The 26,874-nt window shown below is 44.2% G+C and overlaps 1 protein-coding gene across 1 annotated transcript in view; it reads left to right on the top strand.

Moving 5' to 3' along the window:
• LOC139335673 (cadherin-4-like) overlaps nucleotides 1-26,874 on the top strand; it is a 247,625-nt gene that overhangs the window by 207,712 nt on the left and 13,039 nt on the right. Inside the window, exons 7-12 of the mRNA XM_070969402.1 lie at nucleotides 4,453-4,597; nucleotides 6,843-7,015; nucleotides 11,573-11,710; nucleotides 16,191-16,376; nucleotides 19,554-19,810; nucleotides 24,980-25,122. Coding sequence (XP_070825503.1) covers nucleotides 4,453-4,597; nucleotides 6,843-7,015; nucleotides 11,573-11,710; nucleotides 16,191-16,376; nucleotides 19,554-19,810; nucleotides 24,980-25,122 — 1,042 coding nt within the window. The remainder of the gene's footprint in view (nucleotides 1-4,452; nucleotides 4,598-6,842; nucleotides 7,016-11,572; nucleotides 11,711-16,190; nucleotides 16,377-19,553; nucleotides 19,811-24,979; nucleotides 25,123-26,874) is intronic.

Genomic DNA, 26,874 nt, shown 5'->3' with positions numbered 1-26,874 from the left:
AGTGTAAAAACTCATTTAAAAAACAGATTCCCAATATAAAATATGCATGCGATAAGTTTTAGATTTGATTAGTCTTTCATTATTTTAATCTATATTTGCTCAACATAAAAAAAATGAAGAGAATATTTAAGAATCTTTTAATACATCCACTCTATAAATGTTAACACTGTTGCACTGCATTATTACATTAAGCAGGAACACACTTCGACGTGGAAAGTAAAAATATTTGAGTAAAACCCTTCCAGTGAAGAGTTGTGTCTGTGTGTGCGTCTCTGTGTTCTTGTGCTTCAGTGCACAGGGGTGATGGAGTGCTGTGACAGCAATACGTGCAACACTTAAGTGAATGAAGTGAAGCATAAGTCAGAGAACGTGATAATTAATCATCTCAATTAGTCAGATTTTTTCTTTTCTTTTTTCGCTGTGCCAATAACAGTGGCATGTGATGAAAAGACAATGCGTGAGGAAAAAGTGTCTTTGTGGTAAAGTAAATGCTGCATGAGTGAGAAGATGTGAATGCTTCGACATTTTGGGGTACACTGTTATTTACCTCGTGTCTGACATTCATTCTCATGTGACATTTTGGGAAATGTGCTTATCTGCTTTCTTGCCAAGAGTTGGATTTATATGAAGCTACATCCAGCAGCTGCTAGCTTAGCTTAGCATAAAGACTGGTATCAAGGGGAAACAGCTAGCCTGGCTCTGTACAAAGTTTAAAAATTCTGCACCAGCACCCAAAGATCTTACTAATGAACACATCTTATCACATTGAATTTATTTACCTTCAGATTTCGAGGTGCTGTTATGCAGATCTTTTAATATTTGGACAGAGATGGGCTAGTCGTCTCTCTCTTCTTCCAACCTCAATCCAAAGCTGAGCTAATCATCTCCTGGCTCTAGCTTTCTATTTAGCATACAGACATGAGAGTGGTATCCGTCTCCTTACTTGTATGTAATATTATAACTGTAAATATGCCCTTGAGAAGGCGTTCTTGGCCCAGTGCAGCATGCATGGCCATCTTTGTTTTGTCCATGCTGTGCTCATCTAAAACAAAATCTTTATCAAACACCAACACCTGTCGAGGCACTACCTCATTTCAGTGAACCTTCCGGCCGCGCCCCTCCTCTCGCCTTTGTGCCGTGCGTGCTGGTCTAGGCATGAAAATGTCAAGCAGTCTGTAAAAGTGCATTTAAAATCGAAGAAAAGTACTAAATTGTCGTATTGCTGCTAAAGCTAGTCAAACTGATGCGGTGGAAAGAGAGCCCTCAGGCTTTGATATAGTGAGCAACAACACTGGGTTCATCACTTAAAGTTCCTGTCTCTGGTTGTCTCTGTCTCTGTACCTGCTGCTATCCTTCTTTTTATATGGGAATCTGTTCTGACTTACAGTTCCTGTGAGCTGGCAAGCTCAACCTTTAGTGGGAGCTGAGCAGATTTACACCCAGGACAAACTCCAATCAATGAGGTGATTTGTTAAGAAAGGCGGAGGCTTGCTAAAGGCTGTTTACGTTAAACTCTGTGTTTGTTGTAGAGGAAAAGTGTTAGTTGCTGTGGAATACAAAGTGCAGGGAGAAACCCGATGAGACAGGGTAAAGATGTGCGTGTAAACAGATGAAGAAAGGTGTTGCACTTCAATTAAAGGCCTCTCACACTAGATGCGAGATGTTGGAGCAACAGGAAAGCAATTAAACTTTATTGCACAAAACATGAACACTCTCAATCCAAGACAGGGAAGGTTTTATTTACCAAGCGGCATCCTCCTGGAAAGCAACAACAAGCGGAAAGTTAGAATTTGACTTTGTGCTCTTTCTTTTGTTTACCTCATATTTCATGCAAGGACAGAACAAAGTTACGGTCTAGTTCTTTTTATTTCAAAAGAATGAGCACTCTGAAATTCAAAACCAGCCATGCAACAAGATGCATTCTTATGAGGAAAAAATCCTCGGAGCTTCTGGGTCTGCTGTTATCTCTATCAGGATGCTGCTTCTTTGCCAAATGCCGAGCGCTGCCTGGTACGGTCTGTTTTCTCCCCCTGCCTTTCAAGATAATAACTTTAATGTGGACCTAGAATTACATTTTGCCTTCTTTAAACATGGCGGTAATCTCTGACTCTTGCTGTTATTGAATTAGGGTGTGGGTCCATGCGGGATGGAGGGATGAGGGTGGGGAGAGATAGAGGGCCTGGCTCCTGGCCTGTAACAGGACAGTAAGAGGAGATGCGATGGCAGCGCACGGATATTGGGTGCAGGACAGATCAGACAATGCTGTGGAAAAAGTAAAGTCAAATTAACCTCAGGGAGACCTGAAGACCCAATTTTGGTGGGGGTGCAGAGTGGAAGCAGGTGGTGGAGAAGCTCTTCTCTGAGGAGAGGAAGCTGAAGGAGAATGCAGCTGATTCTATTTCCTGCCACAACGAGCCTGCGGGCTGTTTCACTTATCTGGCTCTCATGCGCTGGCCAGGTAGCGTTTTTCCCACCAGGCATGCTCAGATGGAAAGAGTACCACTCCCACAATTCTCCATGCATGATGAGGAAAAACACTCTGCTCGTGTTATAACCTTTAATCTCCTTTCTCTAACTGTTCCTGACATGTTTTGATTTTTCCCCCGGCCCCTTTCCATTTTGTCAGTTTTCCTTCCCTCTTCCTTAAGACGAACACCCCCAACATCAAATAAGGTGCAAGGTCCTTCGCCTGAAATTGATTGCTGACATTTTAACAGGATAAATATTTACCAGCCTCGGTTGTTAGGAGGAGGATGTAGACAGTGTCTGAACTCTGTTTTTTTTTTTTCATTGTATGATATAAACTAAACATCCCTGGTGCTTCCAGCTGACAGGAATATCACTGAATAAGTCATGTTCAGGGATATAAACATTCCCAGGTAAGGTGAAGTGAATCAAAACAGCTTTAGAGCGATCTGAGGAATTCATTTTGAAATGCCACTGGAGTCTGTTAGTTTGACCTTCAAGTATGGAGTGCAAAAACAAACCACGAGAATTTATTTTAACTCAACATTTCCCTGATTATTTGGTTATTTTCCTCCCTCTCATTCATTCGGTTCTTTTTTTTTTCTCCTCCAGACTTCATACGAGAAAAAGCAGTCAGGACACATTTTACAGCATGTCCAAACTTTGCGAGAAATCCTCGTTGGTGATTCCATTGATCTGAGCACAGCTGAGTTGAATTTGAGATGGGCTGACTGTGTTTGTGGAGTCGGAGGGAAGTAAAGAGATTTCAGGACTCACTTTCAAACAAAACCAGACAGAATGTTGGCCTCGGATGCAACGCAGTGATCCTGAAACCGACACCTTGCCTTTACAACAGAGCCAATAAAATAAGATGTTTCTTGTTTTGGTTTCTGCTGAGATAAAAACTTCTGGGGACTAAGTGTAAAAGAGATAAGAAATCTGAAGAAAGTGAAAGATCGCAAAGGCAATTACTGCGCGAGAAAAATATGCTGAATTTCACGTCTGTTGTCGTGTAGGTTTAGGAGATCTTTTTGAAAGTTTTCAACTGTGTTAATTCAATAATGCAGATTTTATCACCGCCGTGTTCATGAGCAGTGCCAAATTCAGAAAACAGTGCAGTGTTTGGCTGGAGAGGTGCTGTGAAAGTAGTCACCTTGAAGGGTAAAAAAACCCAAGTGCTCTCTGTTTGTTGGTGTTTTATTAATGTTGTTTCTCCCTTTCTTTTGTCCACGCCTGAGCGGAGACAGTTGGGAATGCACTGAGAGGATGAGTGCGCCGAGAGATACAAAGAAGTGATCCTCAAACATGCCAACAACTGTTAAGATTTAGCTAATAAATTCAGTTAAGGCTGATTAAGGTTTGTTTAGAATGAAAGTGTCCTTCATGCTGTTCTTAAGTCTGACAAAAGAATGAGAAGTGCGGCCTAATCTTTTGTATTATTAATACCTCTCTGACTTCACTGATACAGAACCACAAATATAATATTTCAAATGAAAGAAAATAAATACAGGGTGCAAAAACTTTACACTGAGCTGAAATAGTTTTAGTCCCCAGAAATCAGTTCCTCTCTCAGGCACACTGTCCTTTCATGCCTTCGCTTTGACTGATGTTCAACTGTAATGTTTTTTCATTAGAATAATAGAATTACACACTGTCACCTGTTAATCCATTTATACACTTAATGATATAAAGTATTTTACGCAAAACAGCAAAACCGTGGCATTTATTTCCTCCCTGAGTGACTGCAAAATGTTCCTGTCAGGCCTGACCCGGGGTCAAAAGTTCCCAAATGTGCTTGCAGCTGCTGCCACTACTTTGGCAGCTGTCAGTTCACATGTGGAGTGTGGAGACTGTTTGGAGAGTAAAACACATAAATGTAAAGATAAAAATATTTTACATCAATGTAAGCACACAGATTTATCAATCCACTCCTGCCTGCTCCCCTAATGGTCATAATCCAACCTCTTGTGCCTCTGTGTCTCCCAGTTGCGAGCCCATGCCGTGGACATGAACGGGAACCAGGTCGAGAACCCCATCGATCTGTACATCTTCGTCATCGACATGAATGACAACAGGCCCGAGTTCAAGAACCAGGTCTACAACGGCTCTGTGGACGAAGGCTCTAAACCAGGTAATGAGACACGGTCGGATGCACAGATCGATGGACGAAACAAGAAGAGTGAAGCTGGAGCGACTTCAGGAGTATTTACAGAAAAAAAAAAAGATTAAAGAAATGTGTGCAGGGTTGAGCAGTTTGGATATGGGTGGACAGTGGAAGAGTGGCCGCTATATCAGGAGAGATTGGTGTCATTAAAAGTTTGACTACACCAGTGAGTCTTTGACGCAAAAGAGAATTTTCCATTCCCCTTGATTTAGCAGACAGACGGGGAATCTGTCTCCTACAGTGGCTTTTCATTTAGCCAGCTGCAGCAGTGGCCATAAACCAAAGAGGGTGCTCAGGCTGGAGAGGAGATTGAGGATTAAATGTACCACGCTGTAGCACCACTGGGTCATTTTATGTCTAACCTCGGAGCGGAGGAATCACGGAGATGAGCTCTCTGTGCATGCATGTGTGTGTAAGTGTGAGCCCCATGAACCGGAGTTCATTACGCCAGAGGTGATCTCAAGAGGTGTCCAGGTGCTCATTTCCTTTTCTTTCTTTCTTTCTTTCTTTCTTTCTTTGTTTCCCTGCTTTTTTTCTCCGCTGCTGCCCCCTCCCCCTCAGCCTTACCCCACACAGCAGACAAGTCTCTGTGGCATGCATGACATTCAGCTGAACAATAATCATAAAAAAAGAGAGTTTTAGAATTTAGAGCTCCAGTGGTTTCAATGGAAGGCCAATTACAGACTTGAATTAGTTTGCAAATTAAAGAGTCATTATGGGGACCTAATCCTGTCAGGCACAGCTTAGGACGCCCGTACAAAGGGTCCACATTAAACCCCCTAAGAGTGCAGCTTAATGAAATTACCCCGCCGATGTGTGACACATTGTGATTCTTCATCTCCTCCTCTGTATCCCTCCATCTCCAGACGAAAGTGATGGGTGGAGGACTGATAGTCACTCCACTTGGAGTCAAACCAAATATGGAGTCCGTCCTCAGTTTCTCTCTTTTCCTCTCCCTCCCCCCGTTCCTGCCGGCTTCTTTTCTTACATTTTTTTCCCCTCATCTCGCTGAGAGGCCTTTAGAGTGCTCCCTCTGGTCGAGTCATTGACAAATGTTGCTTTGAAATGTAATGAAGTTTGAAATGGGAGCTGCGGTTACAATTATCCTCGGACAGGGGCTGTCACTGGCATGATATCACTATCTCTGGCAATTAGAATCGGCAGCGAGAGAGGGAGAGAGATGGAGAGATTGGGTGACAGGCGGTGATCCCACAGAGTTATTTGAGTGTGTGGAGGCAGCAAACAAGTGGTGCATTCATGGAGGGAGGGTGGCTTATTCTCTATATATACTGTAGGTCTGTGCTTACTTGTGCTTGTAGTCAAGCAAAACAGGTTTCCAATGATTTTAGATCAATGTAAGCAAGGATTCTCAAACATCTAGATGGTTTATCAGCTTATTTTTATATAACAGTGTCAGAATAACGTAATTAAGACTGAGCAATATCTGTCATCAAAATCTACTGGTCGGGCGTGCGAGAAATGGTGCACTTTGTGTTTGAAGCTCGTTCAGTGTATCCAGCAAAATGTGATGTGAGTTATGTGGCCATAAAAACTGATCACAGTCACGATCTGTGCACGCTGTATATCTGTGTGTGTAGCTGTTATCTACAGAACAGGTGTCCAACATTTCTCTGCTGGCATAAATCCACAAAGTCCAATTAACTTTATTGTTGTGTTATCAAGCTGTTATGGAACATCCAAGTGGTTTATTAGCCGTGTTTATGTGCACTTGTCCCAATATCAGGTGTGATTATTACCAATCCTGAATGTTATTAAAATCTGTTTGTAGGATGGTTGATGAAGCAGAGTAATGCCTCACTTTAAACTATCCAACAAACAATACAAAATAATCAAGTTTGCTGAGTGAATACTTTATTTTGGGGTAATAATTCTATGTTTAGAAAAATATAAGTGAGACTGTTTAGCTTTTGCTAAATAGTGCAGTGAAAGCAAAGGTAGAGATTAGCCACAGTAAGCTAACCAGACCAGGCTGCAGCAGCAAACCCTTGAGTGTTTTCAAAAAGGGGATTATTCCATCTTTCAGCAGTGACTGAGTCTCACTTCAGCACAAATTAAGACTAAAGTCTTACTTTTTTCTTTGAAATCTCTCTTTCCATTTGTACTTTAATGGAACCTGAAGTTGGCTTTTTATTTTCTGCTACAGCTCGGCTGCTTGGACGTATACGCTGACAAATATTCTTCCCTTCATCAGGAACGTATGTGATGCACCTGTCAGCCTTCGACGCCGACGACAACACCACCGCCAACGGAATGGTGCGTTATCGAATCCTGTCGCAGACGCCGCACAGCCCCATCCCCAACATGTTCACCATCAACAGCGAGACCGGCGACATTGTGACGGTGGCGCCTGGTCTTGATCGAGAGGTTGGTCTTCTCTATCTCAAAGCATTCACAAAAGGCTTTTCATGTTTGACAGAGATAAAATCACGCAGAAGTAAACAAATAACACATATAAAGATTTTAGACATTGAAATCATTTGAGCAGCGTCCACATAGTCTGAATGAACCGTGCAGATGATGCACCTTTATCTTTGTTTCTGGAGCTCGTAGCAGCATTGTTTACTCTGGTGACACGCTGAGATGTGGCATGCAAATGTTTTTTAGCCATTTGTCACCACACACACACCAGCTCATCTCTTTTTTTTTACAGTAAATTGCCTTCTTCTGCGGTCACCTTGTTTATGGAGCCATAAAAGTTGAGACAAGATCCAAATGTGTTTATTCTCACGACACGGATGTGCCAGTGACAACTCTGCAAAGAAATCTCTGAGACAGATCATCCTCCCAAACTGTCACCAGTGACAGACCTATTAACAACACATCACGCTGCAATGGGCTGCTCACCTTGTGTCGTGTGTGAGTCTGCGTCTGTGTGTAGGTGTTCGCGTTTGTCTGTCTGTCTGTGTGTGTTTGTTTGTGTGGCAAAGATAGAGCGGAAATATCTGAGATAGAATGCCCTTGACACCTGTCAGACAAACACAAAAGCCCATATAATCACATCTACACTCGATAAAACACAGGCAATTGAAGGTGGGGGGGGGGGACTGAAGGGAGCAATAGAACTAAAACAGAGCTGGGCAGACGGGGTATCACAGTGAGTTGGGAGGAAGTGAGTGTGAATTTGGCAGTGAAGATAGGCTGATGGAGACTGAGAAGCAGGATGAGACATGAGGGTGCCAGAGGGAGTGAGATGGGTACAGTATGAGGGGATGTGGAGTAAAAATGTCTCAGCTGAAACACTATTGCTTATTTTTACTCTGTTTTTTCTGCATCCTGCTGATCCGGCCAGTCACCCCTGATGGAGGATTAAACTCCTACCCCCACTACACACACACACACACACACACACACACAGTGTTTGTACTGCTATACATATGAATGAAGACCCATAATGATATAATTCCTTCCAAGCCCAGCTTTTTTCTACCTATATTTATTCTGGGAGCTCTTTTTCAGGAGCACCCTGCTCACAGTACTGGAAGATGCCCAGTGTGAGCTGTTAGCCACTGAGCAGCTCCACTGGAGCAGATCTGGGTTAACAGGCACCTCAGTGGTGGTAAACAAATATAGATCCCATAACATGCAGGTAGCATGCAGTCTATATCGGGATATCTTCTCTGGTTAAAGAGAATTGCATGTTAATGCAACTAGTTTTGAGATAATTAGATGATTCATTGACAAGTTGATCAAAAATTAGTGTGGATTGTCTCTAATTGTCATTGGAAATGGAATATCTTTGGGTTTTGGACTCTGATAGGTTTGTTTTTGGCCACAGCACACAGCCGCTTTGAGTGAGAAAGCTCCACCTGCTCAGCACCAAACAGCACACAGACACAGTTAGCATCTGGCTGGTGAACATAGCAGAGCATTTAGCAGCTAAACAGACAGATATTTCCCTCAGGAGTTGGTACCAAAAACAGAGCTGAAAGAGAATGAATATTGGACTTAACACTTGACAGGTGTCCACAAGCACGACTAAAGATACATGCTAATGTTGCTCTGTATCTGCCATATTTGTAAATAGAATGGCCCAAAAAAGTTCCCCAGATCAGCTTCAAGGTTTCCTGTGCAGTTTTTGACACCTATTTGCACTATGGAGCGTTTTTTCCACGTGTGGGTGCCTGTTTTGTTGATCTCATGCATGCAAACGAGGACGCATGTGTACAGGTGATGCGATACACAGTCCTGCCAATGGTTTCACACTATTACACTGATCAATAGGTGGCAATACGACAAGCTGCCAAGACATGCTGTGCACACAAGGGCAGGGAAGAAAAAGACTGCAAGCAAGTAAACGTGGATGTAAACAATGCTTTGGTGGTTTTGTTTTATGATGAACGAAATCCAAAACATGTTTTTTGTCTTTTAATGTTAACGCTGAACATAACTTTTGACCCTTTACAAGGGAACTCCACGGGCCACTTTTAAAATGAGATATCATGGTTTATTCACATGTTTCTGCTGCCACCAGTTATCAGTTATCCATCCATCCATCCATTATCTATACCGCCTATCCCTTTTGGGGTTGCGGGGGGGCTGGAGCCTATCCCAGCTACAATGGGCGAGAGGCGGGGTACACCCTGAACCGGTCGCCAGCCGATTGCAGGGCCACATACAACAACAAACAAACATTCACACTCACACTCACACCTACGGACAATTTAGAGTCATCAATTAACCTAATGAGCATGTTTTTGGTCTGTGGGAGGAAGCCGGAGTACCCAGAGAGAACCCACACATGCACGGGAAGAACATGCAAACTTCACACAGAAAGGCCCCGCCTGACCCGGGGATCGAACCGGCAACCTTCTTGCTGTGAGGCATGCGCACTACCTGCTGCGCCACCGTGCAGCCAAAAGTCAGTTATTGCAGGTTTAATCACCTCGATTAACAGTCAACCATGAAAAATGTATAAAAATGAAATTAGATCAACAGTAATAAAGATGATCGTTAACTGCAGCCGTAATACAATATGTAAATGCATTTAGCACACACTGCATTAGATTTGATTAGTTGTTGCATTATGATCACATGTCAGGTGTGAATACAACCTGTGCTGTTTGGCCAGACTCTTAAAAAAGCCATTTGTCCAGTGAGTTGTATAAGTTGTAATGTCATTTAACTCACACTGCTATTTCAAGCAAGCTTTAGCTAAAAGCTACAGGCCCTTTAACCACCACAACCCCAACCTGGAAGCTAGTCTGAACCTAAGACTAATTCTTACTTAAACCTTAAAGCCAAGTCTTAACACCCAAGAAGACGAAATGAAGACCAGCCTGCCAGACATGCTTTCACTCTGAGAGCATAAAGAAACTCACAAAGACAGGAGCACACATGTGTTATATATGCACAGACATAAGCACAAGTACATGCATGTATTTCTCTTCATTATGTGCTCTCACACATGTATTCATACACACATTTTATGAAGACAGTCATACACTTACCTCTGCTCCTGTGCCACACAAATACATGCTTCTCTTTTTATTATCCCAGAGCAGGTAAGACATCTCCAACCTTGCTGAGGAAAAAAAATCGGCGCTAATGTACTGTACATGAACTGCACAGGAAGATGCTACACAGCACACTGCGGTGCTTCCCTGGTCCATTTTTAGTCAGCACTTTGGCCCTTTGAAACTTTGAAAGTTTCTACATCTCCCCTCCATTCTTGGGCTGGGGTGCTGAAGGTGTTAGGTGCTAAAAAAGAAAAAAGAAGAAGAAAAAAACAGGCATCTATTTTTGGTAGTCCTCCTCCCTTGTGCCTCAGCTGCATCCCCTGCCGTCTCTTATCCTCTCCTCTGTTCTTTACTTTTGAAATGTCTTCTTCCTCCACTTTAGAAACTCCCACACTGATTCTCTTTTGAAGGTTTCCACTGGTCTGCAGTGGACTTTTAAGAGCTTGTTGACAGTAACAGACCTCAGTCCTTTAGAGGAAGCTGGCTATGCTGCGGTGTTGTTGCAATGCTGAGAGGTTCAGAGGAGCTCTACATAATTACTCCCTTGTCTAATTAGTGAGTGTGTTGTGTACACGCTGTACACTGGCTGATGGGACAGTCAGGCAAGCGCTGCCTCCAAACAAGATATGGGGAAAGAGAGGTGTGTGCGTGTTTATGTGTACGTACGGGTGTTAATGAGAGTGTGTGTACAAGGTTCGAGTTCAGCATCTCGTCTAGCATCACGATGAGAGGAACTGAGGGGAGCTGTCTAATCCTCCTGATGTGGCGTCCTGGCCTAATTGGGATATTTACTCGGTAATTAGCAGGTGAGGGAGACACTGGGAATGTAATTGGGAATCTCAGTGACGAGACGCATTATCCAGACAGTCGGCTCCAGGGCTCCATCCTTCCTGCAGCCCATTAACTGCACCCTGGGAATGAAGAAGAGGGAGAGGATGCTGGCAAAGAGAGGGAGGAGAGGAGAATGGGAATCGAGCTGCACGGCTAGAAGCACACAAATGCACCCAAGTACAAAAACACCAATGAGAGAACCATATTTCAGCTCCCAGTGAAGTGATACTGTGTCATTTCCAAACACGAAAAGGCATTTATCATTCCGTCATATTATTGCTCCATAGATAGTCGATTAATCTCTGTCAGTTGGATCATTGTCCTCACATCTGTCCGTCAGTGGCTCTGAATGAGCAATGTCTCTGACGGGAAGGCTTCGCAATGCAGCCTTCAGATGGCGTGAAGTCTGGAAACGCTCAACTCTGGAGGTCTCAGCTCATTCAAGTGAAAGACTTCACCCTTGTGAATCTGTGTTTCAAATAAGAGCATGGCCAGCTGCTATAGAATAGAACAAGGCTCAGTTTTTGTTCCTCTGGGAGTCACAGTCTGTTGCTGTAGATTCAAGGAAGAGAGAGCACTTTGCAGATGAATAACTGCACACTCTGTTTTTTCTTTCTGTTTCTGCCTTTTACAGAAAGTGTCTCAGTACACCATCATCGTGCAGGCCACGGACATGGAAGGCAACCTGAACTTTGGCCTTTCCAACACAGCCACTGCCATCATCACTGTCACGGACATCAACGACAACCCTCCCATGCTGACCTCTCGAACTGTGAGTTGCTGCAAAAAAAAAGGGAGTGAGGGAAGGGTAACAGTTTGAAGGAGGAGAGGGTGTTGGTTTCAGAGAAGAGGGTGGAAATAATGAGTAAAAGAAACCGAAAAGGCGAGAGAGAGGTAGACGTGGAGGACGAGAGGGAGGGAGGCAGAGATGAAAGAGGGATGAAAAGGGAAGAATGAACTGAGGAAAGGAGGAAGGAAATGACTACAGCAGTGTGTTTCGTCACAACAGCAGAAGATTTACACAAGGACGGTGAGGGAGGGTTATGAGGTATGAAGTGCAAAGGGTACTAACTCATTTCCTCGTAGATGCACACACACACGAGGAAAAACTCATCTATATCATTGACATTCATCAGCAAGAAAACTAGAGCCAGCAAATCGTTAATGATTGTTGTGATAGTGATATTTAGAATGATGATTACATTACAGAAGGTCATTATCGAGAGCGAGGTAAAAATTAAAAGTCCTCTATGTAATGTATCAGTGTGGTGCGATTGGGCAACATCATCACTAAGTGAGTTAGCGAAGCAGGCGATTTAGTGATGTTAAAAAGTTTACCTCCATTTATTCCATCCTCTCGTAACTTCATTTTAGCTCTGGTCGTTTTTTCTCAGGGCTGCTAAACATTCAGATGTGTGGAAATATTTCTCACTGATGCCTGGAAAGTGGAAAAAAAATCTGAGCTGTTTGGTTGTGTGGGTTTTTTTTTTTTTTTAATGAAATTCTCCAGAGTCACATTGTTATTGATGTTGCAGAGACATGCATTTGTTTAGAGAGGGTGGTCAAAAGTGGAGTCAGCGTGTCTGCACTCTAAATCCATGTTATGATGGAAAATCTTTCCAGGTGTCAGTATGGCTTCAGGTGTCAGAATTATTCAGCATGTGTGCTTTCCTATCTGTAGTGATGAGAGCACGGGCCTGTTGGGTAGATAAGGTGCTTAGCTCTGCAACTGCAGGGAGGCGCTATCAGCAGCACACTAGGCTCGGCTCTTTGAGGTGGTAGCAGAGGAGTTAGCATTAGCATTTGCCCTGGGGGCTATTAAGACCCTATGATGATGAGTTGGCGCTGCCGGTAAGCATGTGTCAGCTATAGAGCTCATCAGAGAGCTGCTACATCACACACAGCAGGAAATGTAGAAAGAGGGGGCAGAGGAGGAAAAAAAATACACACAAAGGAGATGGTGAGCAAAAAGAGAACAAAGAGGGAAGAGGAGTTGATGAGTGGACCACCACGGAGACTCCGAGATGAAAAATGAAGACAGGGGAAAGTGATGAGAGAATGATGGGGAGAGGAGAAAGAATGAAAGATTATTTGGTCACAGGAGCTATTTTCCACAGCAGCAGTGATAAAGCATAGACATGCCCCATTGTAAATCAGAGGCCTTTCCTGACTCGGCATCCCCATCTGATTTAAGATTCTCTCTTGATGGCGGCGTATTGATGATGGTGGCCGGTAATAGATTCACATTCTCTAACTGTATTCCACCGTGTTTAAGTGCATTTCCATCATCACCACAGAGGGAAGTTAATACTATCATGGATATTGATGATAAACTTCAGCGGAGGTTTTGGAGCCACGATGAGCAGAGCGCTTTTACCCACTCCCTTCATAAATCATCCATTTTAGTGGTGGGATAACATAAAAGCCATTTTGTTGAGAATGCAGGCCATTATGCAAATATTTAGTGTTTGCAATAAACTCCATAGATCTTTCAATGTGTCCCAGAAATATAAAGTTTGGGGAATTTGTCTTTAATGTCGATGATTAATATTTCATCACTCTTATCAGAGGCTGCCCTATTTTTCAAGGCGGCAGAGGGTGGTGCATGTGCATGAATGTGAAGGCTTTGGGTGCTTGTTCAGGCCTGCACACATGCTCTGCATTATTTGATGCAGATGGAGACAAAATGAAAAAGGTTGCTCGGCCCTTTTGTTTGTTTATGCATGCAGCGCTGCAACAACAAGCTGTATCTCACATGGTATGGGGTGGTTTGTAGCCATGTGTAGAAAGACTTACAATCATGCAATCAGGGGTATCTCTGTGCAGGATTTACTGCAGCGCTTCCTTCCTTTAATGTCCTCACAAAGTCCCTGTGATGAAGTTCCCTGTCACTTCTCCTCTCCTCCCCTTGCCCCCTTTAGTCTTTCCTTGCTGCCAAAATAGTGACAAAAGGATGAGGTTGTGGGCAAGAGGTGTTTTGTCAAGTGCTGTGAGAAAGCCAACTGCACTCAGTGACAGTCGCAATCAAGGAGCTCCCCCCTCCTACCCTGTAGTCCAGCAGCTGAGGACCAGATACAGTATCATGGAAAGAAAAGTACCTGATCAGAGAAAAACGGAGCCTTTGCCGAAAGACACCACAGTCACACAAACATTGGCTGTTGAAACAAATCCCACTGCAGCATACCACCAAAATCAATGAGAGAAAGAGTCAGAGTCAAAGCAGCATTCAGCTAATAAATCATTGAGAGTGAAAGAAAGAGAACAACCGCAAGGTTTTCAGAGAGAGATTGAAATGCTCTCTTTTCAAAATAACAAATGTTGAATCGCAATCCATTATTGACAACAGCGCTGCCACGAGTGAAAGCTCCCTGTCACAAAAATAAAAGCAGGCATCTTGAAGAAATAGAACTGTCATTAAATTGAACTGGATATAACAGAGAATTGGTCGGCTCCCTTGGATCCAGGAAAAAAAACTAATTCTTAAAATTTTAATTTGAAAGTTTACTCTTAAATATAATCCTCAGTGCAGAAATGCTGTTTTCCCCTTGAAACTGTTCATTTCAGCTGCATTCCACAACCTTTTTTGGTAAATTGAATGGAATTCAATACTGCGGTATCCAGATCGGAGCTGCGAAGCTCAGAGTGAATGAGAGATGAGGAGTTAAGAGGGGCTGAACACGTCACCCCTGCAATCTGAAATAACATGACATTTAACTTCGGTGATTGGAGTGTGCTTAATGCAAAGTTCTTTGGGACTCATAACTGACTTCCTGCACCACTTAAAGTTGATATTTACACAGTCTGTTTACACAGTGATTGTACTGATGATACAGAGTTTTGTATATAGGGAATTTAAAAATTGCCACGCCATGTAAGATTTCCTATGGGGAAAAATAAAAAGGACTTTTATTGCTTGAGCTCTGGACGCCTGATGTAACCCCCCCCCCCCCCCCCCCCCCCCCGCCCCCATCCTATAAAAATGAGATAATGAGAGAATAAATCTTAAACTGGGGTATTGATAATAAGGGCGGTGGTGAACCTCTCAAAGTCTTCCATCAGATCCGGTTAACTCTTGCCCTCAGTTGTTACTGTGTGCTGGGAAAGAAGATGCTCAAGGGCCCTTCAGAGCTCAAGAGCCATCTCTGAAGTTTTATTTTATTGAATTGGCATTGGGGAGTCCCTGAACCAAACCACAGTAATAAACCACTCAAGCACACACACACACACACACAAAAACACACACACACTGACACAAACATACGACAGCCTGCCTACTTATCCAATGCAGGCAGTGCATCAGGACCACCCGGACTTGTCTGTTGTCTTAAGAATGTCATTGAGTCTCTGAACAGCTCTCCCGACGCAGCCCCCTAATCTGCCCGCTGCTGTCGGCTGTTTGCTGGGTGATGCGAAGGGTGCCAGGCAGGGTATTATGGTCTGTCGGAGTGTTTGGTCTGGGGCTTTGCTCTTTGATATCCTACACTCACATAAGCAGCTCACTGGCTCTTTCACGCCTGTTACCCCTGGTGATGCGGCGACTGTATGACGCTACATGCCTGTTGCCTCCAGATGAGGTGAAGACACGCCAGCACCAGCACATGCTCACCTTCTCACCCCACGTGATTGGTTAACAGTCGACGGGTCGTTCGTGGGGGTTGGGCTGCTGCCGTTTTTTTCGTGTAGCGGTGCAGTCGTGGCTGTTGTCGGTTCGTCTTTGTGGGCTTTATCCCCTGAGCCTGTACGGCTTTGATCAATCCCCACCATAACAGACACATGACAGACAGCGGCTCACTCCTCATCAGGCTTATCAGGACAAAGCACATGTGTTTGTACAGCGAGGGGACAACTGAAAGCCACTCATATACACTCAAACAGCTGTTTTAACCCTCCCTACTGCTGGCTCCTTTCTGCTCAGCCATTCTCTGCTCCTTTATCACTCCGGCTTTCAAAGGGATGAAATATTACTGCTCATCAAGGATGGGCACTCAAAATGCAGAAAAAGCAGAAAATATTAAAACTGGAACAGCACCATTGTGTGCATGTGCTTGTTGTTGTTTACTGTTTGTTTTCTACTCAGCCGAGATCATTAAACTTACTCTAACTGAAAACCTGTAAGGCTCCATAAAGAAAAATGGAAAAGAGAGATGGGCACTCAGTGGCTTTTTGTACAAATTGGCACACTCAAACGAACCCCAGTCAACATAAGGATCCTTTGAATCACACAGAGTAACCTTTTACTGTACTTCCCGCAGTTCTCCGGTGAAGTCCCAGAGAACCGGGTGGATGTTGTTGTGGCTAATCTGACCGTGATAGATGCTGACCAACCGCACTCGCCTAACTGGAACGCCATCTACAGGATCATCAGCGGAGACCCGTCTGGGCACTTCACCATCCGCACTGACCCGGTCACCAACGACGGCATGGTCACCGTGGTGAAGGTAAGACACCATCCTGCCAGAGCAGGAAGAAATAGTTCCATCTCTTTGTCTGTGGGACTGTTAGATCCCTTCTGGGTTTAAGCACAAGCAATAATAATAGACTGCAGAGTTAAATGGGGACTGGCTGGGGTCTTTGCCTTTCATATGCCCCTTTATGTCCAAATGAGAGATTGGAGGCAGCTGTGGCCTTCAGGAACAGCTCATACACTCACATATACTCACACAGACTTACACACAATGGCTGGTGAGACCACTGTAGCAAATTAGGTATTGATTTCTCAATTACAAAGGCAACGGTTTTTATACACTCATAATGTTCTGGCTGCTGTGGTAAATGACAGCAACAACAAAGCCATGTCTTGTAACAACCTGCTGTGTTAGTGTTCAACCTCTCAGACAGCGGTTGTCTGGAGGGTTTTAACCCATTTGGGAAAAACATGGCAAAAGTCTGTATGACATTCAGTTTAGATTGCGTGTGTATGTAAAGTGTGCAGATGCTGCAGAATGACCTTCAGCATTTGTATTCCTCTGTTCCTCCCTGAGTGGCTTATTGTAAATGTGCTCACCGTGTCGCATGTGTTTTGTAGAAACAACTTGTTTATTTGTGTGACCCTGAGGACCCGGGGGTTTTCTCCTCGTGTATCTGACTCCTGCAAATCACATCTCACGTCCTACAATAATGTTTAAAAAATAGCAATAACATCTCCCTGTAATTCCCACAGCACCCTGAGCAATGTGCATTGGCATTTCGCTTCTCTTCATTATCTCTAGATGACTGCCTTTTATAATCCATTCCTCTCACTCCCTGATGTAAAATTCAGCAGGCACCCGCGTAGCCGTAAGCTTCCATAGAGACCCACGGGAGGTTATCAGGAAATCATAAAATAAGAGACAGGACACCCCCTGGGAAGAAACGAGAAATAGACTCTCTCAACAAGTAAACAGAGGGGTTTCAGCTCACCCTGGTGAAGTCAAGAAGCCATAAGAAGGATACCTTGATGTTCCTATTTTTACCACATCGAATCACATCGACACCCAGGTAGGCGGCAATCCCCCACGAGGGACCTGGGCTCCTCTGTAAACAAGGGCTGAGGTCTTAACCAGAACGTGTCACACATTTGCACTGCTCTCTGGGGAGTTTCTGAGACGCATTCCCATTTTGCCGCACGGTAATAGAGTCAGTAGACAAACAAGCGCGCTTAAAACACACAAACAGAGCCGCCCGGTTCGAATGAGTCATTAAGATATGTAAATCGCAGCTTATGATAAACACGGAAGATGACAGGGGAAGTGGTGAGGTGGAAAGAAGTGAGGCGAAGACAGACTTTTGAGGATCGAGAGAGGCCGCGGAGCGTCTGGATCACGGAGAGCCAGGGCGAAGGGGGGGCGCAGAGGTTCTCACCTCACAAGGGGGTGGGAAGCCGGAGTCCAGCAGAACAAATTAAGTGAAAGGGAAAGAGATGAACGAGTGAAGCGATGCAGCAGAGATGTAAGATGTGACGGCTCATGAGCAAAAAGATGGAAGCCATGATATTGACCTCTCACCCCTCTGGCTTCCCTCAGGGTGTGTGTGTGTGTGTGTGTTTGAGTGTGTGTGTGTGTGTTTTAGTTAGCCTACAGCTATACTCTAGACCTCCATGTGCTCTGAATACCACTGGCTGTAGATCAAAGAGCCTTGAGCGTGGTTTGCCTCCAAATGCTTTCCCAGTGCGCCCTGGGGTCACAGGCGAATACACACCCATGTGCTTACATTTACTCACACCTACGTGCACGCACACACACAGGCACACTGCAGCACCAACGAACTCACGCGCCAACACATCCACTCCGGTGCCCTTGTCAACCAAGCTGTCTGATTAAGAATGCTTTTTATATCAGAGCTGTGCTGTCCACTAATAACACTCAGGCACTGCAACATACAGATGTGCCCAAAATCGTTACCGTCAGCAGCGAACACCTCAGACACAAGCCTTGTGGCAGTAATCGTCATCCACCTATTTAGAAATGTGCCGGCAGCACCTGCAAGCAGCGTATTTGCTCTCTTTTTTATTTCCTTGCTTGTTGTTGTTGTTGTCACTTGAACCTGATCGTGTAGTCTTCATTAAGAGAGCACGGATCTGTCACTCTGGTTTAGGCTCAGCCAGCAAAACCCCCTGTAGATTACACACACACACACACACACACACACACACACACACACACACACACACACAGACTCAAAAGGCAGAGCCATGACAGCACCCTATGAAAAGCCTAAGCCCCGCTGCCTCTGCTCAGGATGTGTATGTGTGTGTGTCTGTGTCTGTCTGTGTGTTGGTTAGTTGTGTAGAGAGAATATGGGTCCTATTCGTCAGGGGACCACTTGACACGACATCTGTTCATTTATCATGTCCTTTATCATCAACAAACAAGGTTCAACGCGTACTCCCCAGCCACCGGCAGACAGAGAAATGTTGACAGGGCTTTAAACACTATAATCAGTGTAACATTTATCCTACACCCGCTATGCTTGAACACTTGACATGGCTTGCTCGTAAAAAGTCACAATGATAATAATGATCATAATAACAATAATAATAATAATGATGATCATAGCACTAATAATGACCATACAAGATCAGAGAAGGCTTCATTTTCCTTTCCTTTAAATCATTCACAAAGAATGTAGCTTCAACTGAAGAGCGTATTTATTTTTAGAATAATAAAAGTTCACCTATTTTTCCCTGTGAGATAAAATTATACATACAGGAGAACAGGATAAATACAGTCCAGAACATCGATAACACTGCAGTAAATACCATATAATTATAGTTTATAATGACTTCTAATCACACTGTCGCAGAGGTGCTTATTCATCTTTGTGATATCTTTGAGGCTGTAATTGGTGGTGGGTTTGCACTGGATTATATTAAAGGTGTTCATATTATTTTGTCTACTGACTATGGCTGAATGTTCATATTCTTGCCATCTTGTCATAAAATATGTGAAACTGGCCTGTAGAGTTTAAATGTGTATGATATATGGTGTTAACTGATCCCTCATGCTGGATTTCATTTTCTTTGACTGCTCACCAAGAGAAAGACTGAATGCTAACTATTTTATACTGTTTTAACTAGTTTGACTCAGTTGAACTTTCTTCCTCTCACACACTGTCATCACCGCTGCTCCTTCCTCCAGCCAGTAGACTTTGAGATGAACCGTGCCTTCATGCTGACGGTGGTGGTGTCCAACCAGGCCCATCTAGCCAGTGGCATCCAGTCCTCCCTCCAGTCCACAGCTGGGGTCACCATATCCGTCCAGGACATCAATGAACCACCGTACTTCCCCACCAACCCAAAACACATCCGCTTTGAGGAGGGTGTCCCCGCTGGAACCACCCTGACCACCTTCTCAGCCTCAGATCCCGACCGACTACAGATGCAGCAGACAATCAGGTACTGAGCGAATTTCAATAGACGAGACTAGAGGACGGGAATCCTAATTGGGCAAATTCTGACATTTTAATAGCATGCCATTAGTTTCATTTTCTTCTGGTGCAAAATCATTTGGATCTAATTAGATTAGTTAGATTAGTTCTGTTGCATACGGTCTGTCTCCAAACCCAGAAAAGTACTATCTGATAGAAGTCTGGCTGGCTGTAGAGGAAGTATAACTCTGGCAGAAATCCCTCCATACGCACTAATAGCAGGCTAAAAAGCCTCTTGGATAGGTTCCATGTCAGTAGTCAGGGGTCAGAGTTCAACAAGGGTTCTATATTTTGGCATCCCCCATCTCTCAAAGTCTTACTGTGCGAAGTTTATGAGCCAGAGGAGAACTCTGAGTAAGGAGTGTAAGGTTAATAGGGAGCAATAGCCTCCGGGGTAATCAGAAGTGTGTGCATTCTGTAGGTTGCATGAGCACATACATGCACACACACACACACGCACACACAGAGCAAGAGGAGAGATGGAAGGAGGGGGGAGAATAAAGAGAGCATCTGGCTCGAGCCCAAACACCTGACACAGCATTATGTCCACCTGCAGTGTTCTTTCTCTGCGCTCAGCCTCTCTGGGTTTTAAATGTAAACCAACCTTTAAATGACCAGCAGACCTTTCCTCAGTCCTGCTGTCAGCTTGACAGTAGCAGTGACGGCACTTTCAAACTTAGAGGTAATCTATGAAGCACACTTTGCTGTGTATCGATGTTGCGAAGAGAAAAGCTTTTAGATTAGGAGCACACGTGTTTCGGCTCGTGATCACATGTACGATGTCCTTATGCATTAAAGTGAGTGCGTTGGTGTAGTTAGCACCTCCTTCCAACCCTCAAACAGCCCCTTCCCTCCCATTTTCTCAGGGGAAAAGATCTAAATAAATTTCCCAGCTAATTTCACAGCAAATGAGACTAAACTGGGTGTACATTATAATTTAGGAAGACGCCAAAGTCGCCAGCTGGGCTCTCTCTCTCTGCCTTCTCTTTGGCTCTCTCTCTCATCCTCTGTCCCTGCTGAATTCACTCTGACCTCTTCGGTTTCCACCCTATTTTTCCTTGACCTGTGCAAGGCTGGCACTACTTTACATCTTGGAGTTAAGCTGGCCTTTAACAAGCATGCTGTGGTCTGTCACGGCCGCCAGAACACAAGCACATATCTCCTTCCTCTGGTCTCGCCATGTGAGGAAGCAGGACTGTAGAGATGGCAAATCTGCCACCTCATTCATTTGGCTCCATCTGGATAGGATCACTATCAATCCCCCTGCTTTACACCAGTTCCATAAAAGGTATCTACTCTAGACTGTTACGCAAGGACACTAATCACAGCTATTCCCTCCATCTTTTGAGTTCTCATTATTCTGAAGAAACAAAAATTCTGCGACTCATTAAAAACCCCGTACAGTGTTTGCATCACCCTGTTAAACTTTCATTTTCAAACTTTTATCCCACAGAACTGATCTCAGTCTGCATACCTCCAAACCCCATCAATCAGATCCTGAGCTGACATGTCTGCGTGCATGGGGGAGACATTTAGATATGGCACCACAGTTTGTGTTAACGTGTAATTTATGGCATATGTCTTTGCAAATGACAAAGAGCCGTACGTCCCCGTAAATGGAATGTGGAGACACAGAAAGAGAAGAGAGACAAGGAGAGGATTTAGAGGGAGCCGTAAAAGTCGAAAGTGAGGTGAAAAAAGACCTACGGGACTACCTACAGTACGGGAGGGAGGCGGGGAGCTGCTGAGGGGGGTGAGCTGACTCCAGGTCAAGGTTTGAACTTGACAGGTGCTTATCAAAGGAGGGACAGACTGACAGTGTCCTGTTGGGGGTGTGTAGGAGACGATGCGGACAGGAGCGGGGGAGGGAAGGGGGGCGGCAAGGGGGAGAGTGAGGCATCATGCATCACCTGTCAGACATCGGACCAGTAAGGTCGAGACATGGGACTGGAGACACTGGCATAAATGATAACCCAAACCGCCTTGGCTAAGCTTGAGACATGCATTTTTCATCCTCAGGGTCGGGGTTTGAAAAATAAATGTCATACCTCTCCCTGCTGCTTGCTAAGATCACTAACCTGCCAGGCCTAATCATACATCCAGCTATACTCACACACCAGCCAGCTCCCAAATGAGAGAAACCTTCAGGTTGAGGAGAGCTCAAGAAAGCATTGGAAATAAGACAGAGGAAGGAATGCTAAAACTTTCACACGAAATATAAGATTTATTCCAAAATAGCACTGGAGTAAACAAGAACTGTTAACCTTTCCAAGAAGACAAAAAATTGGCATCGCACTTCATTAAAAAGTTAGCGATGGGGGCTGCCAGTTGCCGACAGTAATGTTGTTGACAGTTGGGACTTGTAAACAAAAACACTGTGGGCGCTTTCACAATCATTATTCTAATGGCCAGAGTGGCCCTATCGTTTACTGTGCGCTGTCAGAAAAAAATGAAGTAAGTGAAAATGACGGTTTAAAGCCAATCACATTCTGCCCGTAACTTATCAGGGCCTTTCCTTTAAAACACAAGCAATAATGCAGTGGATTGTCTGTTTCAGCATGTTGGAAATTAGCTTAGTTGCAAACGCTGTTCAATTCAGGACTTCATTTGCTTCATGTAAGGTTTATTACATCTGCTCTCAAGGCTCTTTAGGATACTTAATTAACGTGTGGTGGTGGACAGGGCACTCTGCATTGTGAACAAACCTTTGTGTTATGGCTTTTTATCATCACAGAGCACACAGCCACTTGTGCTATCGTGCCGTGTGGCTGGGTTCTGGTGGTATTTTTATAGCCCATTATGGAGGAAAAAACTCCAGAAAAACACAATTTTCTATACACACTCCCTCCCTTTCTCTCCCTCTCTCTCTCTCTTTTCTCTGTTCCTGACTTTAAAGGATCAGGAAATCCAAACAACAAAAAACACATTTTCTCACTTCTAGTATGCAATGCAATGCAGATCATTTTGGTAATATTTGCCCAGGTTTTGAGATATCCCTCTAGGACTATTTGCTTCCAGTGCAGTGGAGGTAAATGGTATTTCTTCTGTTTTAAAGGAGTAATTTGACCTTTTTTGGAAAATGCAGTTTCAGGGATGAGAAGATGCTAACTATGAAGCTGGAGCCAGCAGACAGCTAGCTTAGCTTAGCATAAAGGCCGGAAGAAAGGGGAAACAACTGCCTGGCTCTGTCAAGAAGTAAAAAAAAATATCCACCTATAGCACCAGCACCTCCAAAGCTAATTGACATGTCATTTGTCATCTTTTAGATTTGTACGCTGAGTATAAAAACAGCAAGCCGTGCATTGAAACACACTAGATATGTCCTAGGTGCTGGTAGGCAGATTTTTTCAACTGTTTCCAGTGTTAATGCAAAGCTAATCGCTTGCTGACCCTAACCTCAGATTACATAGAGTGGCGCCAACCTTCTCATCTAACTGCTGGCAAGTTATCAATATTTAAAAAGTGTCAAACTCCTCATTTGCATTTAACAGCATGTTTTGTTTTTGTTTTGTTCTTTCCAAGAACAATGCTCCTGGTATTTGGTTGAACAGACCCTTTAATTTCCTTCTGCTCAGTAAAAAGTGCCTTCCAGTGGAAAGACAAAAAGAACCTTTTTCTCTTAGCCCAGAGTCAGCTTGCCATGGCAAAGCCAACAGAGAAGCAGTTGGACACAGAAGAGCAGTGGGTATCAAGTCAGTCTTAATGAGCATATTAAAACCAGATCATACAGCCACGCTGTACTTCCGAATGTCACCTCTCCCCGTCCCTCTTTCTCCTCCCACCCATTCCTGATCATTTCCCTCACTCTTTCATCCCACCCTCCCACTGTGATGGACTCACTGTAGTCCTGGTGGTGATTTCACAGTCCGCCACTTAGTAGCTGTGGGCTTGGCTAGCCTGTGTGAAACTGTCAAGAGTGTGGGAATGTCATCCCTGTGATCCCTTTCCCCGCACTGCGCTACGCTTGGGATCATGCCCACTGCCTGCTGGGAAAATCCCACCTCCCTAACTGCAGGATAGAGATTATACTCTCTGTCCACCCCCCTCCTTACTGCCAGCCACCCCTCCAGGCTTTCCTTCTCCACCATGAAAGTAGAAATGTACATGCGGTATTTAATGTTAATAAACAAGTGGTGTGTACGCTGCCAGTAAGTGCACCACAATTCAATAAATATGAAAGGAAGGTTAAGGTCAAATCCATTTCAATTTGGATGGATTTAAAAGCTGCAATTTTATGTCACGTAAAAACATGGCCTTATAGCCCAAACTGACATTCAGTAAATGAAAATCGGGGTGATGTCGAAATCTTGTTGCGTAAGCTCCAGGTGTCACATGTCCGCTGCCGATGTTTCACACACAAAAGTGAGATTGCAGCCAGGAGAGGTGGCAGTTGATGAACTCTGGTATCGCAGAGGGAATGAGGCAAAGATGAGAAGATACAGACAGGGATAAGAAAATATATGAATACAAAGGCACAGCAAGATGAGGTGAGGCAGCACAGGTCGAGAGAGATCAGAGAGAATTCAAAGTGTGGAGCGAGCAGAAAGCTACAAAAGCCCGAGAAACAAGAACAGTTAGATCAGAGTGAGATTGGGATTCAATCCAGGAGATGATCCCCTGTTCCTTCCCTGCCCTTTATCCCAAGGGAGTGTCGCCACCTGCTACCACATCCATTTTCCTGTTTGACGATCAGTCCCGAGATCCTATCATCCCATCTCCACCCTATACACAGCCTCCCCATGCAATCACAGGAGCGTTTGCAAACATACAAGCATGCATGTATATTTAGCTGTCAGGCAGTTTAGCCCTCCCCAGCATAAGCAAACACCTCCTAGAATATGCGAATACAACACACACACAGGCGGCTGCAGCAGTGCTTAACTAGGGAGGTAATTGACTTCAATGCCTGCTACACAGCAGTGAAAAATGAGGTGAAATTGACTGTAGGCTGCAGGCTCTGGAGGAAAAGTCAATGAAGAATTAAACTGTGTGAAGATCAGGCTGTTGTGATTTTGTGAGTGTGTGTATGTGCTGGCAATCTATGTATGCACAGACACAAGAGGAAATTCAGAAGTGTTTGTAAACTCACGAACGCTAGCGCTAACTTCTCCATTGATCTGTCCCCGTGTGTCTTTAGGTATTCAAAGCTGAATGATCCCGCGGACTGGTTGTCCATCAATAGGACCAATGGTCAGATCGTAACCACGGCGATGCTCGACCGGGAGTCCGTCTATGTCAAAAACAACATATACGAAGCCACGTTCCTGGCAACAGACAATGGTAAGTTCAATGTTTAATCTGTGAGCCATTCTCACATCATTCCCACATTTTAGAATCTCTGCACAGTTCAGTCTGCAGCCCCGAAGACAGTTAATTATAATATAACATTAGAAATAGAAGAAGAAGAAAAATTTGCAAAGATTTGGTGAGACTATTACCTGATACGACAGTATAATATCAACCTAAACAAAGGATGAAACTTCCTAGAAAACACTGAAACATGCTCATTTCAAAGCAATTTCACATAGCCTCCATCATTTGTGTCTTATACTCCTGGCTTATGGCTGCAAGGTCTAATTGAGTGACTGAAGCCTTTCAGACGTAGTCAGCGTCCTTCAGCAAGACGCTCACTGTTGACTCCAGTGGAGCTGGAGCTGAATGCTTAAAATGCTGAGAATTCGAATGATTGTTGCAAATGATCCGACGTGTTGTTAAATACAGGTTAGAATGAAAAATGTCAGAATTGTTGCTTTCTGTTTGATGAAAATGAAGACATTTGTGTGGATTTGGAGGGATATAAAGACATGAAAGCTCTGTGGCATTCAAGTGCAGTGCAGCTGGGTTAGAGTTAGAGAAAATCCTGGTCACACTCTTGATCCTCTCCTCCTTCTTATCTTCTATCCATGACTGCCTTCTCCTTCCTTTTCTCACAATGTGGCATATATATTTGTTCTGCCTCAAGTTTAACTGAGCACAAACTCAATCACAGCAAACAAATAAGTTCCCTCTTCCTCAAGTGGCAGTGAGTGCTTTTTCTCAAGTAAAAAGGCAGTGCTTCCCCCCCCCCCCCCCCCCAAATTGCCTTATCTGTGACGTGCAGAACTGCTGGAGTGTTTACCTTAAGTCGAGCTGGCTTTGAGACATTGGTGTTTTATAGGTGTGAGCATGTGTGAAGAGTGCACTCATTTGAAACAAATTTATGTGAGCATATGTGTGTTTTCCTGTATTTTCCTGTTTTTTCGCGATGATTGACAATGTCAGACACCGTGACGTGTAACCTGCTGTGCTGATGGGAAGGAGGAGGCAGCAGGATTAGAGGTTGACTCGCTCCTGTTGTTTGGACTTCACAAACATCTCATTTACTCCCCTCTTTTCTTGCCTTCTTATTTCCTGGACTTCTTTATCATTTCAATACATTACTTATTTCCCTGGAGAACCTATAGGCCCTTCAGAAACTGCTTTTTCTCCCTCCACCCGGCCTCTGTAAAGCGCACAGTTCATGTTACCGAGAGGTTCGGTTGAAATTGGAGCTGCAGCAAGTCCAAAAGACGTGACGCCAGCAGTTCGATGTTCTGTGTGTATGTCTGCATGTTTGTGTGTGTACGTCAGCCTGACTGTTTGGGTGTTGCTGGAGTGCCAGCCATCATAACGTGAGAGGGATTATGGTAAGAAGTACTATGAGACAGTAAGCATGGTGGGACGGGACATGGAGAGGTGGTGACAGCATGGTGACAAGTACACTTGTATTTCTACCATATTTTCACGTCTGCCGCCCGACACAATCTGACTGCCTCAGACCCCTCTGACACACACCTATGGCATTGTTCATGTGTTTGTGTGCTCTTCAAAGAACATATGGTAGGCTTACTACAAGTCTTTTCACCATGCCTCACATCTCTGAGCCCCCATCATAAAAAGGAGTTAATACAAATCCTTTTGAGGAATTTACACAAACATAATTATTTATTTAGCTGGTTAAAACCCACATAATTCTCCTATCAGCTGTGGCAAGCTGCTTCCACATGTCCCCCA

Source organism: Chaetodon trifascialis, chromosome 8 (genome assembly GCF_039877785.1).
Source record: "Chaetodon trifascialis isolate fChaTrf1 chromosome 8, fChaTrf1.hap1, whole genome shotgun sequence".
Taxonomy (NCBI): domain Eukaryota; kingdom Metazoa; phylum Chordata; class Actinopteri; order Chaetodontiformes; family Chaetodontidae; genus Chaetodon; species Chaetodon trifascialis.
Note: the sequence above shows the minus strand (reverse complement) of the source record. Positions and strands in the feature narration are given on the sequence as shown.